The 22606-nt window shown below is 42.9% G+C and overlaps 1 protein-coding gene across 1 annotated transcript in view; it reads right to left on the reverse strand.

The window, feature by feature from the left end:
- The window catches only part of CHERP (calcium homeostasis endoplasmic reticulum protein), a 75637-nt gene that overhangs the window by 13668 nt on the left and 39363 nt on the right, over positions 1-22606 (reverse strand). The window contains exons 11-16 of the mRNA XM_082243135.1: positions 19416-19654; positions 18418-18551; positions 15762-15848; positions 6116-6265; positions 3998-4114; positions 2537-2634 (exon numbers count right to left, since the gene is read on the reverse strand). Of these exons, the coding sequence (XP_082099261.1) occupies positions 2537-2634; positions 3998-4114; positions 6116-6265; positions 15762-15848; positions 18418-18551; positions 19416-19654 (825 nt within the window). The remainder of the gene's footprint in view (positions 1-2536; positions 2635-3997; positions 4115-6115; positions 6266-15761; positions 15849-18417; positions 18552-19415; positions 19655-22606) is intronic.

Raw genomic sequence — 22606 nt, forward strand, 5'->3', positions numbered from 1 at the left:
TAGAGAACAACCCCATTCCATTCATAATTAGATGGGCGGGTGGTGCGTCTGTCAATGAACTTCAGAGAAAAGGATTTTACGGCAAGACAAAAATCCAGTTTTCTCTATTGTTCATTGACAGACAAAGCTTCATATCTCCTTTAGCCATTGGGACATCCCAAAGGAGTATTTTCATGAGGGTTGGGAAAAACGCAAAGTAGTACGCAATTCCCCAAAGACTAACGTAGCCAATCAGGTAACAAGGAGCTCACCCAGAAAAACCATACACTCTCAAAGAGAGAAAATGTTCTCTTTTAAACAGCAGCCTGCAAAACCTTGCATCCGAAAATGCCAACACATCTCCCTTGTAGGATTTTGTGAAAGTGTGCACTGACGACCAAGTTGCCGCATTGCAAACTCGCATCACTGACACCTGATGGCGAAAAGCCCAAAAGGCACTCAGCGCTCTAGTAGAATGGGCCTTCACCAGGAAAGGAGGAACCTGACCCTTCAGTGAATAAGCCTGAACCACCATCTGCCTGATCCATCTGGATATGTTCGCAGCAGACGCAGCCAATACTCTTCGAGGTCCTTCGGTAAGAACAAAAGAGAATCTGATTTCCTGAAAGATTCAGTAGCTGCCAGGTAAACTCTAATTGCCCAAATCACATCCAAAGAATGCAAAGCAATATCCTTGGGATGCTTGGGCTTAGGACAGAGTAAAGGCAGCACAATGTCTTCATTCAAATGGAAATCAGAAACCATCTTGAGAAGAAACGACTGATTAGGTCGAAGTACCATATCTGTGTGGACCACCAAATAAGGTGAACAGCAAGTCAACGCCGCCAGTTCAGACACCCTGCGGGCAGAAGTGAGAGCCACCAAAAAGGCAACCTTCTGAGATAATGTAAGCAGGGGAATCTCCCTGATGTTCTCAAAAGGAGGTTTTTGAAGAACTGATAAGACCAAATTCAGATCCCACGGAGGTAACGGGGATCATCTCGGAGGCGTCATATGACGCACCCCCTGAATAAAATGTGCAAATCAGGGCATGTGAAGCTAAAGGATGTTGGAAAAACACAGCTAAAAGCAGACACTTGGCCTTTGATAGTGCCCAAAGTCAAACGCTGTTTAGCCCCTTTTTGAAGAAAAGTCAAAACCCTAGCTACCAAAAACAAGCAAGGGCGCACTTTCACACCATGAAATGTACGATTTTCCACATATGATGATAGATCTTCCTGGAAGTAGACTTCCGGGCCTTCAACAGTGTAGGAATCACAGAGTCAGAAAGACCTCTATCCTTCAATACCTGGCTTTCAACAGCCACCCCGTTAAAGCCAGTGACTGTAAAGCAGGATGGAAGATCAGCCCTTGAGACAGCAGATCTTCCCTGAGGGGAAACCTCCAAGGAACATCGGCGATCAACCTTACCAGGTCTGCGTACCAAGACCGGCGAGGCCAGTCTGGGGCCACTAGAATGACGGAATCCTTTCCACCTCTATTCTGCGCAGCAGCTTCGGCAGGAGTTTTAGTGGAGGAAACGCATAAATCAGCCGATACTGACCCCAAGGAGCCACCAGTGCGTCTGTAGCTTAGGCCAGAGGATCCCTTGACCTGGCCACAAACCTCTGAACCTTCTTGTTGAGAAACAAATAGGTTGACATTGGGAGTGCCCCACCGGACACACAGGAGATAAAAGGGGGGGGGGGAAGACGGGGGACAGCTGAAGTGAGGGCCTGGTATGTCTGGGAGGGGGAGGGGACAGCTGAAGGGGGGGCCTGGTATGTCCGAGAGGCCAGGGGAATGGAGGGATACCCAAGGGTCTGACTATTCCATGGAGGGGGCACACATCCACCCCGAGACCGCCAGAGAAATGTTGGGACTCTTAACTCACCATACCATGGATCAGGTGTGCGCCACTCCGAACATCCAGGATGGGGGTGCTGCCAGCCAAGGGGTACGCTGTGACTCAGGGCGCTCCAGGTCGTACGCGTCCCAGCGAGACGGTCAACTCACAGGCTTGTTCTACTCCTAAACTAGGCAGAAACAAACTATGGGCTGTAGCTGAGTGTGTGGGGTTATGCCTGCAGGGATAGCCCATTGGGCGTGCTGAAAGCTTTTTCCTGCCTAGTGTCCTATTCCAGATGAGAGGAGCATAACCCAACGGCTAAAGAAGATATGAAGCTGCGTCTGTCAATGAATGATAGAGAAATGAGGGGAGGTAGTTTAATCCTACCAAATTCCTGAAAGACCGAAGTATGTCTGTCCAGTCCTAAAGACCACAGGGGAGAGAAGGCAAGTATGTGCTGTTGTTGGTCATTAATGTGAAACTGTTGCTTTACCTTGCATTTGTAAAGCACAGGTCCGCTCTCAATTTTTTTTTACTTAAGTTTCCTTTTAAGAGTATTACTGGTGATATGTGAACATAGCACGGCATACAAAGGTGTTTATACACTGAAAAAAAACCTTTATTATATATGTGTGGCTAGACATGTGTATTCTACATGCCTAGGTCACATTGCATGCCTAGATAATCACCTAACACTTTAACACTCACCCATTTTAACTAGCATTTGGTGGCCCTTGTTCTCCTCCCCGAGACGGATATTTGTTGTTGTGTTTCCGCCTGTTGTGGAACCCAAACCCGAAGAAGAACTAAAAAAAAAAAAAAAACACATGTGAGAATGCAGTTGACAATACGGATGGTCGCAACATTTGGCAAAAAGAACAATAAAAAAAGCAGTGTTAATTTAACAAGTAAGTTTAAGGTTTCTCCATGACTACATTGCAAGGGAGTAGTTGTTTGGTGTAATTCCTTGTAAATGTGAAGACTTTATAACAAATTGTTATGCAGTGTCAGGGTTTGGTCATGTTCTGTGTCTGTGTATATCAAGGTGCCATGAATCAAATCTCTTATGCATCTGGTTAGAGATGCGAAGTTATACAGTTCATTATTGGGAAAGTGAAGTCTCCCATTGCTGGGAGGTAACATGCGTAAACTTACTGTTGCTCTCCTACTGCCCCAAATAAACTCTTGGAACATGCTTTAAATATGTTTCAGGTCAGAATGTTTAAAAAATAGAGGGAAAACCTGTATACTAAATAAAATGTTTGGGGAAAGCAATTATTTTTATTAAACATATTCTACCCAAGTTGGAGGAGATGCTGCGGCGTGTCCAAGTAGCGAGAGTATCTCGTTTGAATGCAACAAGGGAGCTATATTAGTAAAATAGTTATTGGGGTTTTTAGGTATAAGTATAGGTATACTCCAAGGTAGGGCATTTTTCTTTACAACAAAAAGAGTAAAGATTTCTCCAAATAGGCTAGTGATGGTTGGTTAGGTAGAGGGCATTTGATTTATCAAAAATAAAAAAAGGATTTATCTTTAACATTATAACAATCTGTTTAACCCAAATGATATTTCCCAAAAAAAAAAAAAATGATTTAGGGTATACAATTGCCTTCATACATTTTAAACTATGAATGTATATACAATTAGCTTAAAAAATATCACCTGGTTCAATAAATAAATGTAGAGATATAGATTTAATGTTGCAATAACCAGTTAAAAAATGCAAAATGCAGGAGCAACTAATTAAGTGAACAGAATATGTTAAAGCCATAAATAGTGCACAATGAGGCAATTAGAAGTGCAGACCAGCTGTATATAAAATACCACCCCCTTTACATGGGTTTATGCATGACACGGATAGAAAAATAGAAAAGATGACTTTATATTGGACACAGAAGTTTCTTTATAAAACAACAATACAGTTATTGAAATAAACCCAAACAAGATGTTGTGTTCATGGATTTGTAGAGGGCTACAAGTAAATGGATAGGTGGTAGATGACAGGTTGCTAGTGGGCAATTTTCAATGACATTCGTAACCATTTAAAATGTGCATTTTTAAGCTGGGCACGCAGTAACTGGACTGATGAAAAATGTAGGGTCCCATTCAGGTACTCTTACTAGAAAAAAGTAAACTACCAAACCATTTGGTTTACTATGCACTTACGGAGGAGTAGCACTGCGAGATCTAGATCTGCGCCGTCTTCCAGGTGAGTAAGATTTTGATCTTGATCTAGACCTTGATCTTGATCGACTTTGAGATGACCGAGACCTGCTTCTGCTCCTAAAAGAAAAGCAGTGCCATAACAGAAAAGCTATTAGTCTTTCTTCAGGTAGTTGAAGATGATAATCATAGAGCAAACCCCTTAAGAGGTAGAGAATATACACACATGCAGTAGTCACCAACAAATAACTAGTTATCAATTAAGAATTGAGGCAAAAAGAAGGAAACCAGAAGTGTTTACAATAATATAAATTAAGAACTTCATAGGCATTATTATTTCCAACAATAAACCTAATCTGGTCTACAAACACCTGCAAATTGGCAAACTTATTCTTGCTTTTGCATTGGCCTACGAATTACTAAAATGCTAAAATGTATGCAGACTAATTATTTACCAACCATATAGAATACTGAATAGCCATTAAAACTATTCTGGTTTTCAAATGGTCAAATTAACCTTCAGGTTAAATAAGTTAAGAACTTCCTAGGTGCATCAAAACAAAGGTCTTCAATGTTTTACAGTTTGTTTTCTTTCTACAGCAGCCACAGCCAGAATAGAAAATCCTGTCTCCTGTTAGCATCTGCAGAGAAGGACCCTTGCTCTCTGGGGGCATGCAGAATTTTGACATCCCCTTCCAAGTCAGACCGAAAGCTATGCAGGCAGCAAAGCTTATGCTCCCCACTGTCTGGAGAGCTCTGACTCCGCAGGAGGGGAGTTGGATCACATGTAGAGCAGGGGGTGGGTTGGTTCTGCTCTGCAACATGCTGGCCGGACACAGGCTATTCTTCTTGGGGTGGAACAGCTTTCTAAAGAAAACAAACATACTGTAACACTTTACACACCTTTTTGTTATGATGCACCTGGAATGTCTTTAAGCCAAATATGAGACAAAAGGAAAACAGAACAAATTTTTGCTTAGATACCAGGTCTTCATGAACTCCTTGACCTCCGGAAGCTTTTACCACCTTCATGACCAGGGCCAATCTTTGCTATTCAGCACTGTGCTACTTTAACTGGCAATTGCTCAGTCATGCAACAATGTACGCAAATTAAATTTATATAATTTTTGTTACACAAAATCACCATTGGATTTACTTTTTTAATATATACAGAAATACTGAATACGTTAAAAAATCAAAAGACCAAATAAAAAAAAAAAAAAAAAAAAACACGATATTTTCTAATTTCTGCTATAAAAGATATCCAATAAAAATCAAATTTCTTCATAAATTTGGGCCAAAATGTATTCTAATACATGCCTTTGGTAAACAAAAAAAAATCCCACATCTAACACAATCTACACGTTTTTGGAACACTAGTATAGTTCTGATCGTGATCAAGATACTGATTCATTACACACACTATACTAGTAATGGCAGTGATCAGCAAGTTATAGTGTAACTGTGATAATGTGGCGGGCAATTTGGCGTTAACTGACAATGGCTGGGAGGGACAGGATTTTGCTAGTGACACCAATACAGTAATCAGTGATAATACTGTACACTATCAATGTACTAAATGGCACTGGCTGGAGGACAGGGCAATCAAAGGGTTAAATGTGACCAACAAATGTATATGTTCAACTTGTACTCTCACAGTATATGTCTGACTTCTCTCCCTGAACGAAAAGAGCTCAGGGAGGAACAAACTGGTCAGATCATGTGTGTTCTGTTTACAAACACACAGAGGTCTCTGCTGTGATTGGTCACAGCCAATTAGCAGGCATACAGTCGAAATCATTGGCTGTAACCTGTGGGCAGGCAGCAAGCGGTTAAGAGCAAGGTGCATATCTTATATAATGTATTTGTTCACATAGCAGTATCTTCAAAATCATACAATATTTACGCTTTTTTGTTTATTAATGCATTTTGTAAAGTAAACTTTAGAAATGTGGTATATTTTCTGGTTCTCCATGACATTTTAAAATGGAAGTCTAGCACAGGGGTTATTTAGTCAACCTGCAGCTCTAAAGCTCATCTAAATAGCCTAAAAAATGTGTACATAGTCAGTAGGTACATTTGGGCACAAATAAACATAATAAAAACGTATGTATACTTCACCTGGACCTGGACTGAGAATACGATCTGGACCGAGAGCGAGATCGTGACCGAGACTCAGAATAGGAGCGAGAAGACTTAGAAGATCTGGAGTGTGAGCGCGAAGAAGACCGGCCCCGACTTTTTGATCGACTTTTAGACCGCGATGCCCTACTGAAAAATGACAAAAAATTTATAACATCAAAAGGCTAGAATAAAGATTCAGTACAGCTTCAGCACAATCTAAAAAGTAAAAGTTTCCATTATCAAAGCAAATCTGGAATACTAAATTACAAACACACAGAAAGGGGCATTAAAGTTTGGATCAAGCTCCCTTTGCGTGGAAGTGCAGCATTTTCATAGTTTTCTTTTTAAACTGCAGAGGTAAAAAGGCACAGAATTTACATAAAAAAAAAAAAAAAAAAAGTATTAAAAAAGGAGGTTGTAAACCTCAATTTTTTTTTGGAAAAAAAAAAAAAAACACCTGAAAGACAAACACATAATGAGCTAGTATGCATCGCATACTAGCTCATTATGAAATACTTACCTTAAAACGAAGCCCCGATGTGCCGGCCGCTCACCTCTCTCATAGGCAACATGTTCCATCGCCCTTCTTCCGGGTTTTCGGCATCCGGCCATCTGATTGGCTGGAGCCGCAATTACGTCACTCCTGCTCATGTGCGCGGGAGCCGACGGTCACGGCATGGGGCTCTGAAGGAACGGCACCAGCGGCCGTTCATTCAGAGCGCATGTGCCAATGATGTCACTGGCTGCATTTAAGGTAAATATCTCCTAAACGGTACATGTTTAGGAGATATTTACAGTACCTATAGGTAAGCCTTATCATAGGCTTACCTATAGGTACAACTTGCAGAGGAGGGGGTACTTCCTCTTTAAGCTCTAATATATATCTGGTGATAAAGCAACAAATTTGGATTTCTGTACTGAATATTAAATCCTTTTCTTGAAGTTCATTGAGGGAAACAGGATTCTTAAGCTTTATAGCGTATTTCCACTTTTGCAGTAAAATTTCAGAAAACCCCACTATATGTTTGTTATGTGTTCCTGTTCACACAGAATGCCACGCACACATGCCCACTGGCATGTAAAACGCAAAACACAATTGATAGTGAAAAGCTGTCTACACAATACAGAAAGGGTTAATAATGGCAAACACAGCTTTTTCCTTGCTGGCTAATATTTTAGTTACGCTATGTAAATGAGGAAATGTAATAAATTCTAAAAAGTTGGTGTGATTCCAATTTTGCTGCAAAAGTAAAAAAACAACACATTAAGACCATAAGCCTAAATAATGAACTGTCTGAGCCACCAGGAAATTCTGAATGAGAAGCTGGTTCTCCTTTGTAGGGACAATCAGGAAAGAGAAGGAGAGGGTTGGTCTTTCTAACAGAAAGCAGTGGCTGCACACTGCTTGATCTACACCAATCTGCCATAACATTATGGCCAACCACCATAACCCATTGAAACATGGACTCTACTAGACATGTGACAGTATGCTGTGGTATCTGACACCAGGGATGAGCTCGGGAGTTCGTACGTGCCCAATCCCGCCTGCTTGATTGGATTGAGATCTGGAATATATATAAAGGCCAAGTCAACACCTCAGACTGGTTCCTTAAACCATTCTTGAATCCATCAGACCAGTCCACCTTCTTCCATTGCTCTGTGGTCCATTTCTGATGCTCACATGCCCACTGTAGGTGCTTTTGGCTGTGGACACTAAGTGGCCATACAGCGACATATGCAACAAACTGCAATGCATTTTGTGTTCTGACACCTATCAGTATCAGCATTAACTTTTTTAGCAACTTGAGCTACAGCAGGTCTTCTATTGGATAGGACTACAAGGGCCAGCCCATTACCCTGTCGTTAGTTCACCGGTTTTCAATCTTTGGACCACTTTTGCTGGGTTCTGGCCACTGCAGACTGGGAAAATCCCACAAAACCCACAGTTTTGGAGTTGTTCTGACCAGGTGTCTAGCCATTACAACTTGGCCCATGTCAAAGTCATTAAAATCCTTTCGCTTGACCACTTTTTATGCTTTCAATACATCAACTTTAGGGACCACATAATTACTTGCTGCCTAATATATCCTACGCCACTGTAATAACATAATCAGTGTTATTCGCTTTCCCTGTCAGTAGTAATAATGTTATGGCTGGTCGGTGTGTATCTAGATAAGGAAGGGAAAACTGGATTTTTTGACTTACCGTAAAATCCCTTTCTCTTAAGTTCATTGACGGATGCAGTCCTCTGATCCATATCAGTAGGGTTATACTGCCCCCTACAGGAGTAGGACACTAGGCAGAAAAAAAAAGTTCTGTACACCTATGGGCAGTCCCGGAGGGTACACCCCCTCTCTTCCTGCATAGGATGTCAGTTTTGTATCAAAGCAGTGTCAGAAAAGTAACACCAACCCAACTCAAAAAAGAGGGGCGGGTACTGCGTCCATCAATGAACTTAAGTGAAAAAGATTTTACGGTAAGTCGAAAATCCAGTTTTCTCTATCGTTCATTGAAGGACGCAGTCCTCTGATCCATATCAGTAGGGACGTCCCAAAGCAGTGCCATAAAATGAGGGGTGGGAACAGCAAAAAAGAACAAGTCCCCAAGGCTAAACATAGCCAATCAGGCAACATAGGACTCATCAGAACCAAAGATGAGGCCCACCTGAAACAAACAGTAAACACCCTCAATGAAGGCTGAAAGCCCTCCAAACAGCAGCCAGCAAAACTTTGCGGCCAAAAGAGGCATCTGCAGATGCCAGTACATTCACCTTGGTAAAGGTGTGAACAGACAACCAGGTAGCCGTCTGGCAACCTGAAGCACAGATGCCAGCATGGCGAAAAGACCAGGAAGCACTGGGCGCCGAGTAGAAGGCGCCCGAAACAGGGAAAGGTAGGACCTGATCACTAATTGAATAAGCCTGCACCATTGTCTGTCCGACCCTTCTGGAAACAGTCGCAGCAGACACAGGCAGCCCTGTTCTAGGGCCATCCGTGAGTACAGAGAGTGAACCTGATTCACGAAAAGACTCAGCAGTTGCCAAGTACCCCTTTAGTGCCCGAACTATATCCAGAGTATGGAATATACATTCCTCAGGATGTTTGGGCTTAGGACACAAAGACGGTAATACAATATCCTCGTTCAAGTGAACACTAGAAACCACCTTCGGAGGGAAGGACGGATCCAGACGAAGTACCACTTGTCTCCATGAACCAACATATAGGGAGAACGACAGGACAATGTCGCCAGTGCCGACACCCTGAACGCAGAGTGACAGAAAACAAGGAGGCCACCTTCTGTACTAAGGTAGGCAGGGGATACCCCTGAATACTTGCAAAAGGAGGTAATTGAAGAACCAACTGCACCAAATCAAGGTCCCCAGTTGGAAACTAAGGTCGCACCAGAAGTACCAAAGTGACGCACCCCCTGGAAGACGTTACGCACCAGGGAATCGGCGGCCAACGGTCTTTGGAAGAAAATTGCCAAAGCCGAAAACCTGACCCTCTAAAGTACTCAATGCCAACTTTTGATCAACTCCCCGTTGAAGGAAAAATCATCCTAGAAGTCTCTTCCCACGCTTTAAAGCAGGGTGGGAATCACTGAAGCAGACAATACCCTGCCCTTCAGCAGCCAAGCTGACAAAGCCAGCGACTGTAAAGCAGGATTGAATATTGGCCCCGGAGACAATAAATCCTCCCTGACAGGTAGTCTCCAAGGAGCACCTGTGGCTAGCCTGACCCGTTCGACGTACCAAGCTCGATGAGGCCAGTCAGGAGCTACGATAATGACCGGAATCCCTTCCGCCTTGATCCTGCGAAGAAGTCTTGGCAGCAAGTTGAGGAGGAGGAAAGGCACACAGCAGCTGATACGGACCTTGGCCCATCCGTGATCGCTCACACACGACAATGCCTGTGTCCTCCTTGTGCAGGTGACCATGCTAAACTTCTCAGCATCGTTCATGTTGAAATTAGCATATGTTCTTGCCTACGACAGAACCCATGGTGCCACAAGTTCACCTGCCAGAGGGTCCCGGGAGCGGGCTACAACCTCTGCACTATCCTGCAGATGCGATGCCAACAGATCTACGGCTGGAGTGCCCCAACGAAGGCACAACTGCTGGAACACCTCCGGATGAAGGGACCATTCCCCTGCATCTGAGGCCCATCGACTGAGGTAACCTGCCTGCCAATTTTCCACACCTGGAAGGGAACAGCGGAGAGAGCTGAAAAAAAAAAGGTGCTCAGGCCAATTTAGAATGCCTGTCACTTCCAAAACCGCAAGGACACCCTTGGTGAATGATATAAGCCACGGTTGTGGCGTAGTCCGACTGAATGCACAGGTGCCCGGTCCAGTGAACCAGGCAAAGCCGGATCGCTCTCAGCTCCAGGACATCGATCGTTAACCTGGATCCTCCAGGAACCATACTCCCTAAGCAGAGAACCTGCCGATGACTCCTCCCCACCCGGACAGGTTTGCATCCACGGTGACAATTGTCCAGTAAAAAGGGGAGGAAGGATTCCAGATCAAGACTCCCTGGTCACCCGACTCAGCCGGAACCGAATGTCCAGAGAGTTTGAATTCCAGTTCTATTTGAAAAGGATTGCCTTCTGTGGGATCTTAGAGCAAAAGGGACTGTCTCGAAAGATGACACCATCAGTCCCGGTACTTGCATGCAGGTCCAAAGGGACGACCCTGTGCTGGACAGTAACAGTTGACCGCAGTCTGAAGTTTCAAGAGTTATCTCCCCGGAGGGAGAAGCACCCTGACTGAGGATGAGTCCAAAGTCAGGCCCAGATAGTCCAGTCTTATGGTAGGGACCAGGGATGACTTCTGAAAGTTCAGAACCCACCCGAACTCCAAATGGTGACTTCCAAATTCGTCGTCAGCATCGTAGGGGACTCCACACGGAGAAACAGATCGTCCAGGAACCCAGGACCGATACACCCCGCTGCCGCATACAGCGCCAGGACTGGAGCCAAAACCGCTGTGAAGACCCGAGGAGCAGAAGCGAGACCAAGGGGTAATGTCACAAACCGATAGAGACCCATGGCAAAAACGGAGAACCCGTTGGTGTCCTGCACATAACGGGATGTGAAGGTAGGCGTTTTTGAGGTCTATGGAGGCCAGGAATCCCCCAATGTAGGGAAACCAACATCGTGCGAACTGATACCATCTTGAATTTTTGATCCTCACAGAACCATTAAGGGCCAGTAGGTCCAGCCTTGTTGAACCAGAGCCTGAACTGCCCCATAGAGCGCCTGAAAGCGATCCGGGGACAGCCGTACATTGGAAGGGAAAACCTTACCGGAAAAAGCGGATCAAAGCTGCCTGGGATCCGGGGCAGCCGCAGGTCCAAAAACTGGCAAAGACGTCCCCCCCCTACCCCATATATGAGTGAGGAACGCACCTTCAGGCCGAGTAGGCTTTGTCCGCAGGTCTGGAAAAAAACGATCTCATGTTCGCAAGACTAGGGCGTTTGTAACCACCCGAGGAAGTCTCTAAGGACTTCGCCACATCGACTGTCCCCGAGGGACGAAGAAACTGTTTGTGAGCCAAAAGGGAGGGACCCCGTCCGCGACGAAGGCCCTTACCCATGTCAGCCTGTGGAAGAAAAGCACTCTTTTTCCCGTGAGAGGTGAGACCATCCAGGGCAGTGCCAAACAGGCGATCCCCCTGAAAAGGGAGATCCGTTAAGGCCTTCGTAGAAGTTTGATCCGCAGAACTTCAGCCAGTGTTAATTTCGTCTACTAAAACCGACTAAAATGTTTTCGTCGACTAACACAATTCAGATGACTAAAATACGACTAAAACTAAAATGGCATTTTGGTCTTAAGACTAAAATACGACTAAAACTAAAATGGCATTTTAGTCTTAAGACTAAAATACGACTAAAACTAAAATGGCATTTTAGTCAAAAGACTATAACTAAAACTAAATCGAAATTTGCTGCCAAAAATTAACACTGGTGCATGCTCAAAGCATAAATAATAATATATTAGATTTTTCACTCCAGGACCAGCAGTAGTATATAATGAGTTTGGAAATTGTAGAGAAATGCTTAAATAATCCATTACAAATTACAATTGAACTACACCCATTTATTTATAGATGACTAAAATGAGTTTTAGTCGACTAAAATGTAGGGCGTTTTAGTCTACTAAAATATACTGGAGTTTTAGTCGACTAAATACGACTAAAACTAAAACACTTGCAGAAGACTAAAATAGGACTAAAACTAAAATGCCATTTAAGTCCTAAGACTAAGACTAAAACTAAATTGAAATTTGCTGCCAAAATTAACACTGACTTCAGCCAAGTATACGCCGGATAACCACCGCCGAAAAACGACAGGTGACCCAATAAAGGAGCCGTGTCCAGAGCGGCATCGCAAAAAAAATTGCAGCCCCTGCGCCAGCTGGTCTAACAGCTCCCCCAGGGCAGGAGGGACTTGCTCCTCACCAAGTCATGGCGTGAGAACTCAGCCCATCAGGCAGAGTCTGCGTGGCAAGGGCAATCATAAACACTGTTCCCAGTGCAGACTCCGCCAGGGAGTACAGATTGCGGGCCACAGCCCGCGCCATCCTATCCCCCAGGTCCTTAAAGGACAGGGATTCCTCCACCGGAACAACGGTAGTCCCATCCAGCCTAGAGACCGGTAGGTCCACATGAGGCGGTACAGTTCACTTTAACAGAGACCCCTCAAAAGGGCAACGTCTTAGCAGCCGCTTAGACACCCCAGTGGGAACGTCGCAGATGGTCCCATCCTTCCTATGCATGCTAGCAAATTAAGCTGCTCCAGATGGCATGTGAATGCCAGATGCAACATGCATCTCAAGCGCAGCCGCCGCTGCGTCCTCCAATTGGAGGGTGTCACGCACCGAAACAACCAGTGCATCCACCACCTCCTGTATCATGCGCGGGAGGGGAGGTAGAAATGTCATCCTCATTATCCAAGGAGACAGTGCGCGAGGTAACAGATCCGGCAGGGAGGCCCATGCCTGCGGCGGGGTAGGTGGAGAAACGTTTCAGCACACCTCGCTCTCTCAAGGCCACCTCCACCCGGGATCCAAATGCTTTCAGAACCGCCGAAAATGCATTGATGGACAGTGGAGATCCAGGAGGCCCTGCGGCCGTGTGCGGTCGTGTGCGACCTTGCGAGATGTTTAACTCGCGGGGCTAGTTCCCGTCCAGTGAGACTATGTCGTCGCGGGCGACCCAGCGGAGAGCTAAGGTCTGCAGGCCCTCGCTGCCCAGCTGGGGTGACCACTGGATCTAGATTATCCAGCCCGTCGCCCAGATCGGGCATAGTTGCTTGAAGATCTCACAAGAAAAAAAATCCGGAGAAAAAGCTAACTAATAAAAAAACCATCTACATAAAAAAATACTTTTTATACCAGGACCAAAAATCCCAGCAAGGAATTAGGTCTTTACTCATGACTAGGCAGATTAAAAACGGACATCCTATGCAGAAAGAGAGGGGGTGTATTTCCGGGACTGCCCATAGGCGTAGCCAGAACTTTTTTTCTGCCTAGTGTCCTACTCCTGTAGGGGGCAGTATAACCCTACTGATATGGATCAGAGGACTGCGTCCGTCAATGAACGCTAGAGAAATAGGGATAATAATGGTGCCCAATGGATGCAATGAAACAAAGCAGGTCCTATATTCAAATTTCAGACACAGGATCACACCAGAGGCTGTGCCAAAGCTCTGGCCCTAGATAGCGCTCAAGGTCTATCACAATACAAAAAGATCTGGGAAGCACCACAGTGCTGAGCCCAGTGCCCAAAGGTCACATTCTAGGCAAGCCCCGCAATTGCCCAATCCGGCATGGTCTGGGTATGGCCTCCAAAATTATTGCCAAGGGCACACCGATCCAGATAGCTACTGAAGAAGCATGTAGGGAGGTCTCGATTGAAGAAAGAAATGGCTAGAAAAAGGCCAAACTATTTTTAATAGAGAAAAGGTATCTAACTTCCTAGGATACTAGCAAACGAACTGAGGTATTCTGGGAGTGGGCCACTGCTTTTTGTTTGCCATTAACAAGAATAACCCAATTTTGCATGACCACAATTACAGGACTCATATCTTCCAAGAATAACCCAACTGTGCATAATCCGAAACAAAGGACCCACATCTTCAAATGCCATCATATAACATGCCTGTTAGTGTAGTCTGTACATATAGGGAAACAGAAAAGTCTATTTGGTTCTCCAGGTGAGAGGTGTAATCCTGAGGACAGGTGGGGCTGGATGCTAGCCCCGGCTCGCATCTGTGTCTACAACTTGAGAAAGAAATTGGCTGCACACCTCCGCTGGTCCAATAGATTTATTGAAACATGTATAAAACTGTCACCAGGACAACACAGACCATGGAATGACTAGTTTCACACTGAAACAAAATGTGTCAGCGCTGCTAATAAAACTCACAAATATGACAAAATTGATGACGACTTGTGGGAGGGCGAAACGTGTCTAGCGTGATACCAAGCGTATGACGTCACTTCCGGCCGGTGGAACACACGCGGAGATACACAGGAACCACATGGCCGCACTTAGGAGAACAGCTATATTTTATATGCAAGTGGATATTTATTCAATAAAGATTCTTTTAAACTTACTTTCACCATGGAGAATCCTCTCTTTATTTGGGTCACGGAGAATGAAAGCCCAGTTTATACCAGGGTGTAATTATCTGGCATATCTTTCCCTGCCAAGACGAATATTGAAGCAACAGTTAACACAGGCTTCATTTATAGTCTTTCCGCTGACTAGTAACACCACAGGGGAGCACTTCCCAAGCATGTTTGAAGCACTTTGTGGACTGGATTTATCTCACTGGAGCACTAAGAGCACTTTATGAACTTTATTAATGTGTGCAATATATTGATTGAGTCACCTCACTGCACTTTATTTGCACTGTATTTGCACTGTAGCACTTATATGGTATAACAGCTTTTGTCATATTTGTGAGTTTTATTAGCAGCGCTGACACATTTTGATTCATTATTTAAAGGCACAGTCACCTTTTTTGTTAGCAGCAACTTGTAGTTTAATACACCTGTAGCACATTTGGTATTTCCTTTTTATCCATAAGCGCGAGGTCCTTTGTTGAATTTGAGTTTCATACTGACGATGCGATTCTTCAAAACCTTTTGAAGAAGAACGCTGTCAGTGTGAAACACGTGAACCTTTCCATGGTCTGTGTCCTTGTTCTGGTGGCAGTTTTATACAGGTTTCAATAAATCTATTGGACTGGCGGATGTTATATTTCTTAACCAAGTAGTCTGTACATGACAGTCATCAATAACCTTACATTTCTTAGGTTTACAGCATAACAAGGCTCAGTTTGGTACTCTTACACTCTATTTGTTGAACAACAACCCAATACAAAAACAGATACTGCAGAGAGCTTCAACCATGAATCCAGAATGACTAGGTTACTTTGTGGAGAACCATTATAGCAACAATTCTTATTTTTTCACTTAATGTAAAATATTTTATGGAAGGATGAAGAAAAGTGAATTTTAGATATTTTCATGTAACAAAACAAAAACATTTTTTATATATGCAAAGGATAGCAGGAAATCCAGTTCCCATTAGAGGTCTTCAAGTCCCACGAAAGACCGGAAGAACCTATCCTCACCTGCTCCTCTTGTCTTGGCCTTTTCGTCGGCGGGCCCTCATCTTTGCTCTGAAAAATTCATAAAGGCCATTCTGCTCCCAGCCTTCACTGCACATGTAAAAAGGACACACATTCAGATAAGCTAAATGAAACCTCAAGGATATATATTGCAGGAAAAAAAATGCAAGTTTTTATACCAACTTTACAGGAACAAGTAAAACAGCATTGCATATCATCTATGGCCCCCTACTTTGTTACCGTGAAAACCACAGAATGAAAACACAGCTGTAAAGAGGAACTATAGTTGTTCAACTACACTGAATTTTTTAGGTTTAAAAGTTTATAAACTGTTTAAATTCATTCATAAATAATTATTACTACTGCATAAAGCAATGACGATGACTTTAAAGGTCAACCCTGGCTATCTTAAGTCCAGCACTGGTAATATTAACCACCTAAGCCCCAAAAGCTTTACCCCCCCCTTCAAGACCAGGCCATTTTTTTTTTGATACGGCACTGCGTTACTTTAACTGACAATTGCGGGGTCGTGTGATGCTGTACCCAAATACAATTTATGTCCTTTTTTCCCCACAAATAGATCTTTCTTTTGGTGGTATTTGATCAACCGACAATTTTGAAAAAAAAAAAAAAAAAACACTTTTTTTACTTTATGTATTCATCAGTTTAGGCCCATATGTATTCTGCTACATTTTTTGTTAAAAAAATCCCAATAAGCGTATCTTGATTGGGTTGCGCAAAAGTTATAGTGTCTTCAAAACTATGGGATATATACTGGAATTTTTATTTATTTTTTACCAGTAATGGTCCGTGATCAGTGGCTTTTAGCAGGACTGCAATATTACGGCGGACAATCTGACAATTTTGACACTTTCGGGGAACCAGCGACAGTAATACAGTGATCAGTGCTAAAAATGTGCACTGTCACTGGCTAAGAAGGGGTTAGACATCTAGGGCGATCAAAGGGTTAACTGTGTGTCTAGCCAGTGTTTTACCATACTATGCGAGGTGCTTTTACTAGGAGATGTAATTTATTCCCTGCACTAAATCCATCCCTTCCCCCCTGTCAGAATGGAGCTCTGCCTTGTTAAAATAGGCAGAGGTCCGTTCTGTGCCTCTGCCCAACAATCGGCTGATGCTGACGGACATCTAGTGCCTGGCACCCACAGATCGTAATCAGCCCTTTTATCTTTCTTTCAGCAGCTTAGATGTAGATGTCCCCTTCTTATTCTTAGTGAAGTGGTAATTTTGACATCAAATTTCGATTTCGTTTCTGTCAGTCTTTGGACTAAAATGCCATTTTTGTTGTAGTCCTATTTTAGTCAACTAAAGTAGTGTTCATTTCGGCAAAGAAAAGATTTTTGTCTAAGAAATTAACATTGTTGGTAAGCTGCAATAAATTACATTTTTGATTTTGGGTTTAATCCTGCTGTAATGATTTAATTTCCGACTCAGTATAAACTAAAAAGCAGTGGGGTGCTCTGTGCACAACAGAGAGGAATGAGTGTATCTTTACTTTTTCAACTATGCATATAATTTGAGCTGCCCCTATTTAGGTCTGGTTTACAATATTACAAATGTTCAATTACAACGGTTTTTACAAAGAGGTAAAATAAGTCTAGAAGAAAAGCAGCTTTGATTTTTAAGTGCTTGAAGTTTGTGGTAAATATGAATTGATATGCAGTATTTAAAGGGTTTGTTACCCCAACACTTCATACTCCTGTAATGTGCCTGATGTACCATGTTCTTGCATGAGAGAGTATCCTGTTCTCTTTGTATTGCTTCCTTTTTGTGAAATCTCTGCTGTTCCTGCCAGCCCCTTTGCTTTCCTATTAAAAACTGACCACACTAAGCAGGAGAACATGCTGTAGTCAGTTCTCTAAAAAAGAAGAACGCCCCGGCTGCACAGCCATTCAGTGCAAGTTCAGCAATTCATAAAGCTAAACTTTAGCTTTATGAATGCATAGCATCTGCACTGTGTTCTTTTTTCTGCCAAAAAAGAAACCTGTAAAGTGTTTAGGTACTTACTGCTGATCGTGCATTGACCAAAAATACACAGCCAGGCAGCTACAATTATCAGAAGATGCTTAGTAATGGCAACATACAAATTTCTCTCACTGCAGGTTTTTCTTTATGCACTTCTATTGTTTCCCAAACCTTACAATATCTCAGAAACCTCTTGGCTCTACACTGCCTAATGTCACTGTGGGTGGGTGGAAAAGCAAACCATACCAGTCAAACACATTCTTGCCAAGAGCTTTGGAAGCAATCTCAATATACGTATAGTGCAAGTTCTAATTTCTAGAACAGTTTTCAATTCATTTAGGAGTTTACCGTGTCTTACATTTCATTATGACTTTTAAAAATACATTATAGAAAAGAATTGCAACAGGTCTATTTATTAATGTTAAGTAAAGTTTAATATCCCGTGAAATAGTTAGATTTACTGAAAACACATCTGAGAAAGATGCATTCTGAGTTAGCAAGTTGATGCACTTAAACCGCCTTAGCAAATATAGAACCATATGAAACCTCCTATATCTTGGCATAATATAAAATTGATATATTATTAGTACTGCTTGGCACCAGGTTACATGGTCTTAAAAGGTGGACAGTCCTTTAAGTTTTAAAAGGTCATCTCGAGTGTGTTAAAACTGACCTGTTCCGGGGTCTATCATGTGATGGGGGGCTATAAAACGCCTCAACAGCAGCCAGAAGCCTTTCACTAGGTGGCATTGGAGGCGGGAGGCGGATATCTTTTGGATCAAGGGGTTTGTACTCATGATCTTCCAGCTGCATAGAAAAAAAAGAGAATACTAATAAAGTGTTATCACAAGGCAACAGTCACATGAAACTGAAATGCAATATAAAATGTTCCCACACCTCAGCATTACTTCAGTTTTACAGATTGTCATTTGGGCCCCTAAGCAATATAATATTACATATACTGTACTTGGATATAAAAACTGTACTGAAGGGAAATGCCAGTCTTTAAAAGACTGGGATACAGGTTTAAGTAAGAAATGAAATAGCTGATTAACAACAGCAGCTTTTCTTAGATTATGTACTTCCATGACATCAGAGTGTCACCAGAATGAATAAGAATGATGACATATCCACCAAAACACCAGCATCAAGTTAGAAACCGGTCTTCTCAAAATTTCCAGTGGAACACAAAGAACACAAGCATTCTTTTAAAACCTTTCACTATGCTATCTATGGTATCTGTACCTGGTCCTGAAGTATAAACAAACAGGGCAGTTATGCACAAAAACGTTGAGCCCTGCAGGGCCCCACTTGTGGTACACAAGTAGTCAAATGGTACTGAAAAGACTGAAGTAGTCAAGTGATTATTAAAAGACAAAGCCCAAAAAAAAAAAAAAAACATTTCAGACGTCCCTGATCGATATAGGCCATTAACTATGAAGGGAAGCATGCAAGCTTGGGGGACAGTTACGGTTTTACCTATTTTACATCAATGTAAATTAAATCACTGCCCCGGAAAGAGTATACAGTCCAGAACCTGGAGACGGCAGCCTCCATCAAAATGTTAGGAGCCAGATGTTTTGGTTACTGACAGTTAAATCCATATGAGCCACTTTTTTTTACAAGACAATCAGCTAGTGGCAAGTTGCATTTGTGAGCAATAGTACTAACCTTAACCAATGGTGCCATAAGTCCTGCAGGGAGGTCAAAGTAAGGAACGTTCGGAACAAGACTGGGGTCATCATGGTTGACGTGTGGAGGCCCTTGTCTACGCATATGAGGTGGCTGACCATTAAACCCATGCGGTGGTGGGCCAAAGTCTTGGTGTTGAGGACCTCCCCATGGAGGATGTTCATTCATGCCAGGATGTGGCATTCTGTGGCCTTGGTGATGGTGTGGTGGTCCCATATCTAATGCGAGCAAAAGAAAGCAAAAGAAAACAGGGACGGTCAAAAGACAAACAAAAAGTAGTTTACAATTCACCAGCATACTGCATACAAAAAATTACAATGACATCACTCCAAGTGTGAAAAAACCTTTAAGCACTTAATCTCTCATACCTGTATACCCCTATGGGCCAGGGCAATTTTTTTACATTTTCACTATGGGTCTGTTTATTTGGTGAAAACTTTGTAATACTCAAGATAAGACAATACATGCACGTTTTTCCTTGTGGGGGGGCCTTTCTTGTCAATATTGTTTTGCAAAGAATATTTTATATAACCAGATTTTTTTTTTTTTTTCAAATACCTTTCAGTATTCACTGAATACTATTCAGTGAAAAGTTACAAAAAAAAAAAAAAAAATTAAAATGAAAGAATTTTACATTATTATAACCCCACCCTTAATACTTTAATTTCAGCACAAGGGCGGGGGTTGGAGGAGTACAGAAAAGGAAAGGATCAATGTCCTTCCTCTGTCTCACCAGGTACGGCAAACCAGTAAGGCAACCTCCAATTGCCAAAGGATGTCAATTCAGCCCACCAGGATTGAAAACTCAGCAAAGAAAGTAAAGTCATGCCAGAAAAACCTCTTTTTGAGGAACTTTTCTTGAAAGACCCCTCTTAGTGGCCACCAGATCCTCCATTTCATTTCAGTAACCCTTTTCAACCAAACGGAGATTGAATGTGGTTGTGTCCGTTTCCAGAAAAGCGGGATACAGCTTTTCGCTGCCGTAAGCAGTAATGGCAAAATGGATAGCCTGTAAGTCTTCCCTGAGATCTGGTGATGGTGCAGAAGAAAAAACGCTGGGTCCCACAGTAGGACATGATCAGTGAATTTCTGGGCAATGCGTCGTACCTCTGACCAAAAGGATTGCAGAGACCGGCAGGACCAAACAATGTGAAGAAGAGAGTCAATCTCCTCCTCACAATGCCAGCACACATTAGGACATTGGGGAAACAATTTATTGATCCTGACGGGTGTGAGATACCAGCGTGTTAACCTTTTAAATTCCGATTCTTGATACCTATAACAGAGTAGTTTACTTCAAATATAATTTGGCATATTCTCGTTATGCAGCACTGAAAGCACTGGCAATCAAAAACCGTGCAAGCTTTGTAAAACCCCTCCTTCTGTCAGCATGCCATAGGTTTGTGGAAAAGTACTTCCAAGAGCATGGCAACGGCAAAGGGGTGGGATCTGTGTCCCTCAATGAACAACATGAAATGGATTTCATGGTACATACAAAAATCCCATTTTTTTAGTGTTCATTGAGGGAATTGATGATAACAGCAACCAAACACTAACAGGCCCACATAAAAACCAATATAACTGGGGACTGCCTGCAGGTCAAAGGGCCTCTTGAAGGACCTTATGCCCAAACTTGGCATCAGTAGAGGCCTGGACACCCATCAATAAAACTTGGGGAACGTGTGAACAGAACACTAGGTGGCAGTGTTGCAAATCTGGGAAGAAATTGCCTAATGCCAAAAAGTCCAAGAAGCAAACATAGATCTAGTAGAGAGCACCTTGACAGGAAAGGATGGAACCTGATCCTTATAGTGGTTGTAAGACAACTGTCTTTTTGTTTACCTTAATGCATTCTATGCATTAAGGTAAAAAACCTTCCAGTTGCTGTTCCCCATCCCGCCTTCCCTAAATATTTACCAGAGTCCAACATCGATCCAGCACTGTGCCTGGCTTCAATTCTTCTGTCCCCTCTTTCTTCTCCCACAGGCTCTATTTAAAAAAAAAATAGAGCATTTGCAATCACTTAAACTATAATCTTAAATGATGATCATTCTGTGCCACTGAGAAGTGGTGAACAAGAAGCTGGTTCCCCTTTGCTGGGACCATCAGGAATAATAAAAACAAATTCAGTCTTTCTAATGTAGGGAGTGGCTGCAAGGTGGACCTGCAGCACATTCAGGTAATGGAGGGAAAATCTCCCTCTGATGAACTTAAGCAAACAAGAGTGAGGGAAGAACAGTGTACTGGTTGAGGTGAAAAGCAAAACTACCTTGGGTAGGATTCAATTTCTGGGCCTCAGCCCCACATTGTCATTGTCCAAGACCAAAAAGGGCTTTTTATAGGATAAGGCCAACAGAAAGTGTTCTTTTAAAATAAGGCAACCAGCTCAGACACTAGCCTCACAAAGATGATTGCAACAGGAGGCGCACCCTTGTGGGTGAGAGCGGAAAGGTTCAAAGGGTGAGTATTCAACTCCAAATGTTGATCCAGGCCCAATTTCAGAAAGGCCACAATTTCTGGGGAAAGTCTCTTGCCTTGCACCAAGCAAAGTATGCATTCCATGTGTGATGGTGGAGCTTGTGGGAAGTTGTCTTCAAAGCCTTCAGCATTGTGTGAATCACTGATTCAGAGATACCCCTTTCCCTCAGGAATTGGGCTTTAACAGCCATGTTATTAAAGCCAGCAACCATGAAGCAGAATAGTAAACTGGTCCCTAGAACCGATGATCAAGACAATTTGTAAGAGTCCTTGGAGCGCCTGACAGAAGTCAGTTTAGGGCAGCACAATGGCTTATTGGTTAGCACCTCTGCCTTGCAGTGCTGGAGTCAGTAGTTGGAATTCTGGCCAGGACACCATTTACATGGAGTCTGCATTGGCACCTTGCGCCTGCAAGCATTTCCTCCGTGAGAAATACGTAGGTAGCTAGCTCCTGTCTCAATTGGTCTTCGTATACATTTACATGTCCGATAGATTGTACGATTCTTGAGGGACTGAGCTCTGTGTAAAAAGATGACAATACATATCTGTAACAAATAAATAGGTTGGAGCACCACATTCGACTCTGCCAGTTCAATGAGGATCACATGAATGCCCACCATCTTATTCCCTGTGGACTAAACAAGCAAGGAGTTTCAGAAGAGGAAAAGAACAGATAATGTACTGATTCCACT

This window comes from Pelophylax lessonae (genome assembly GCF_965119305.1).
Source record: "Pelophylax lessonae genome assembly, chromosome: 1".
NCBI lineage: Eukaryota > Metazoa > Chordata > Amphibia > Anura > Ranidae > Pelophylax > Pelophylax lessonae.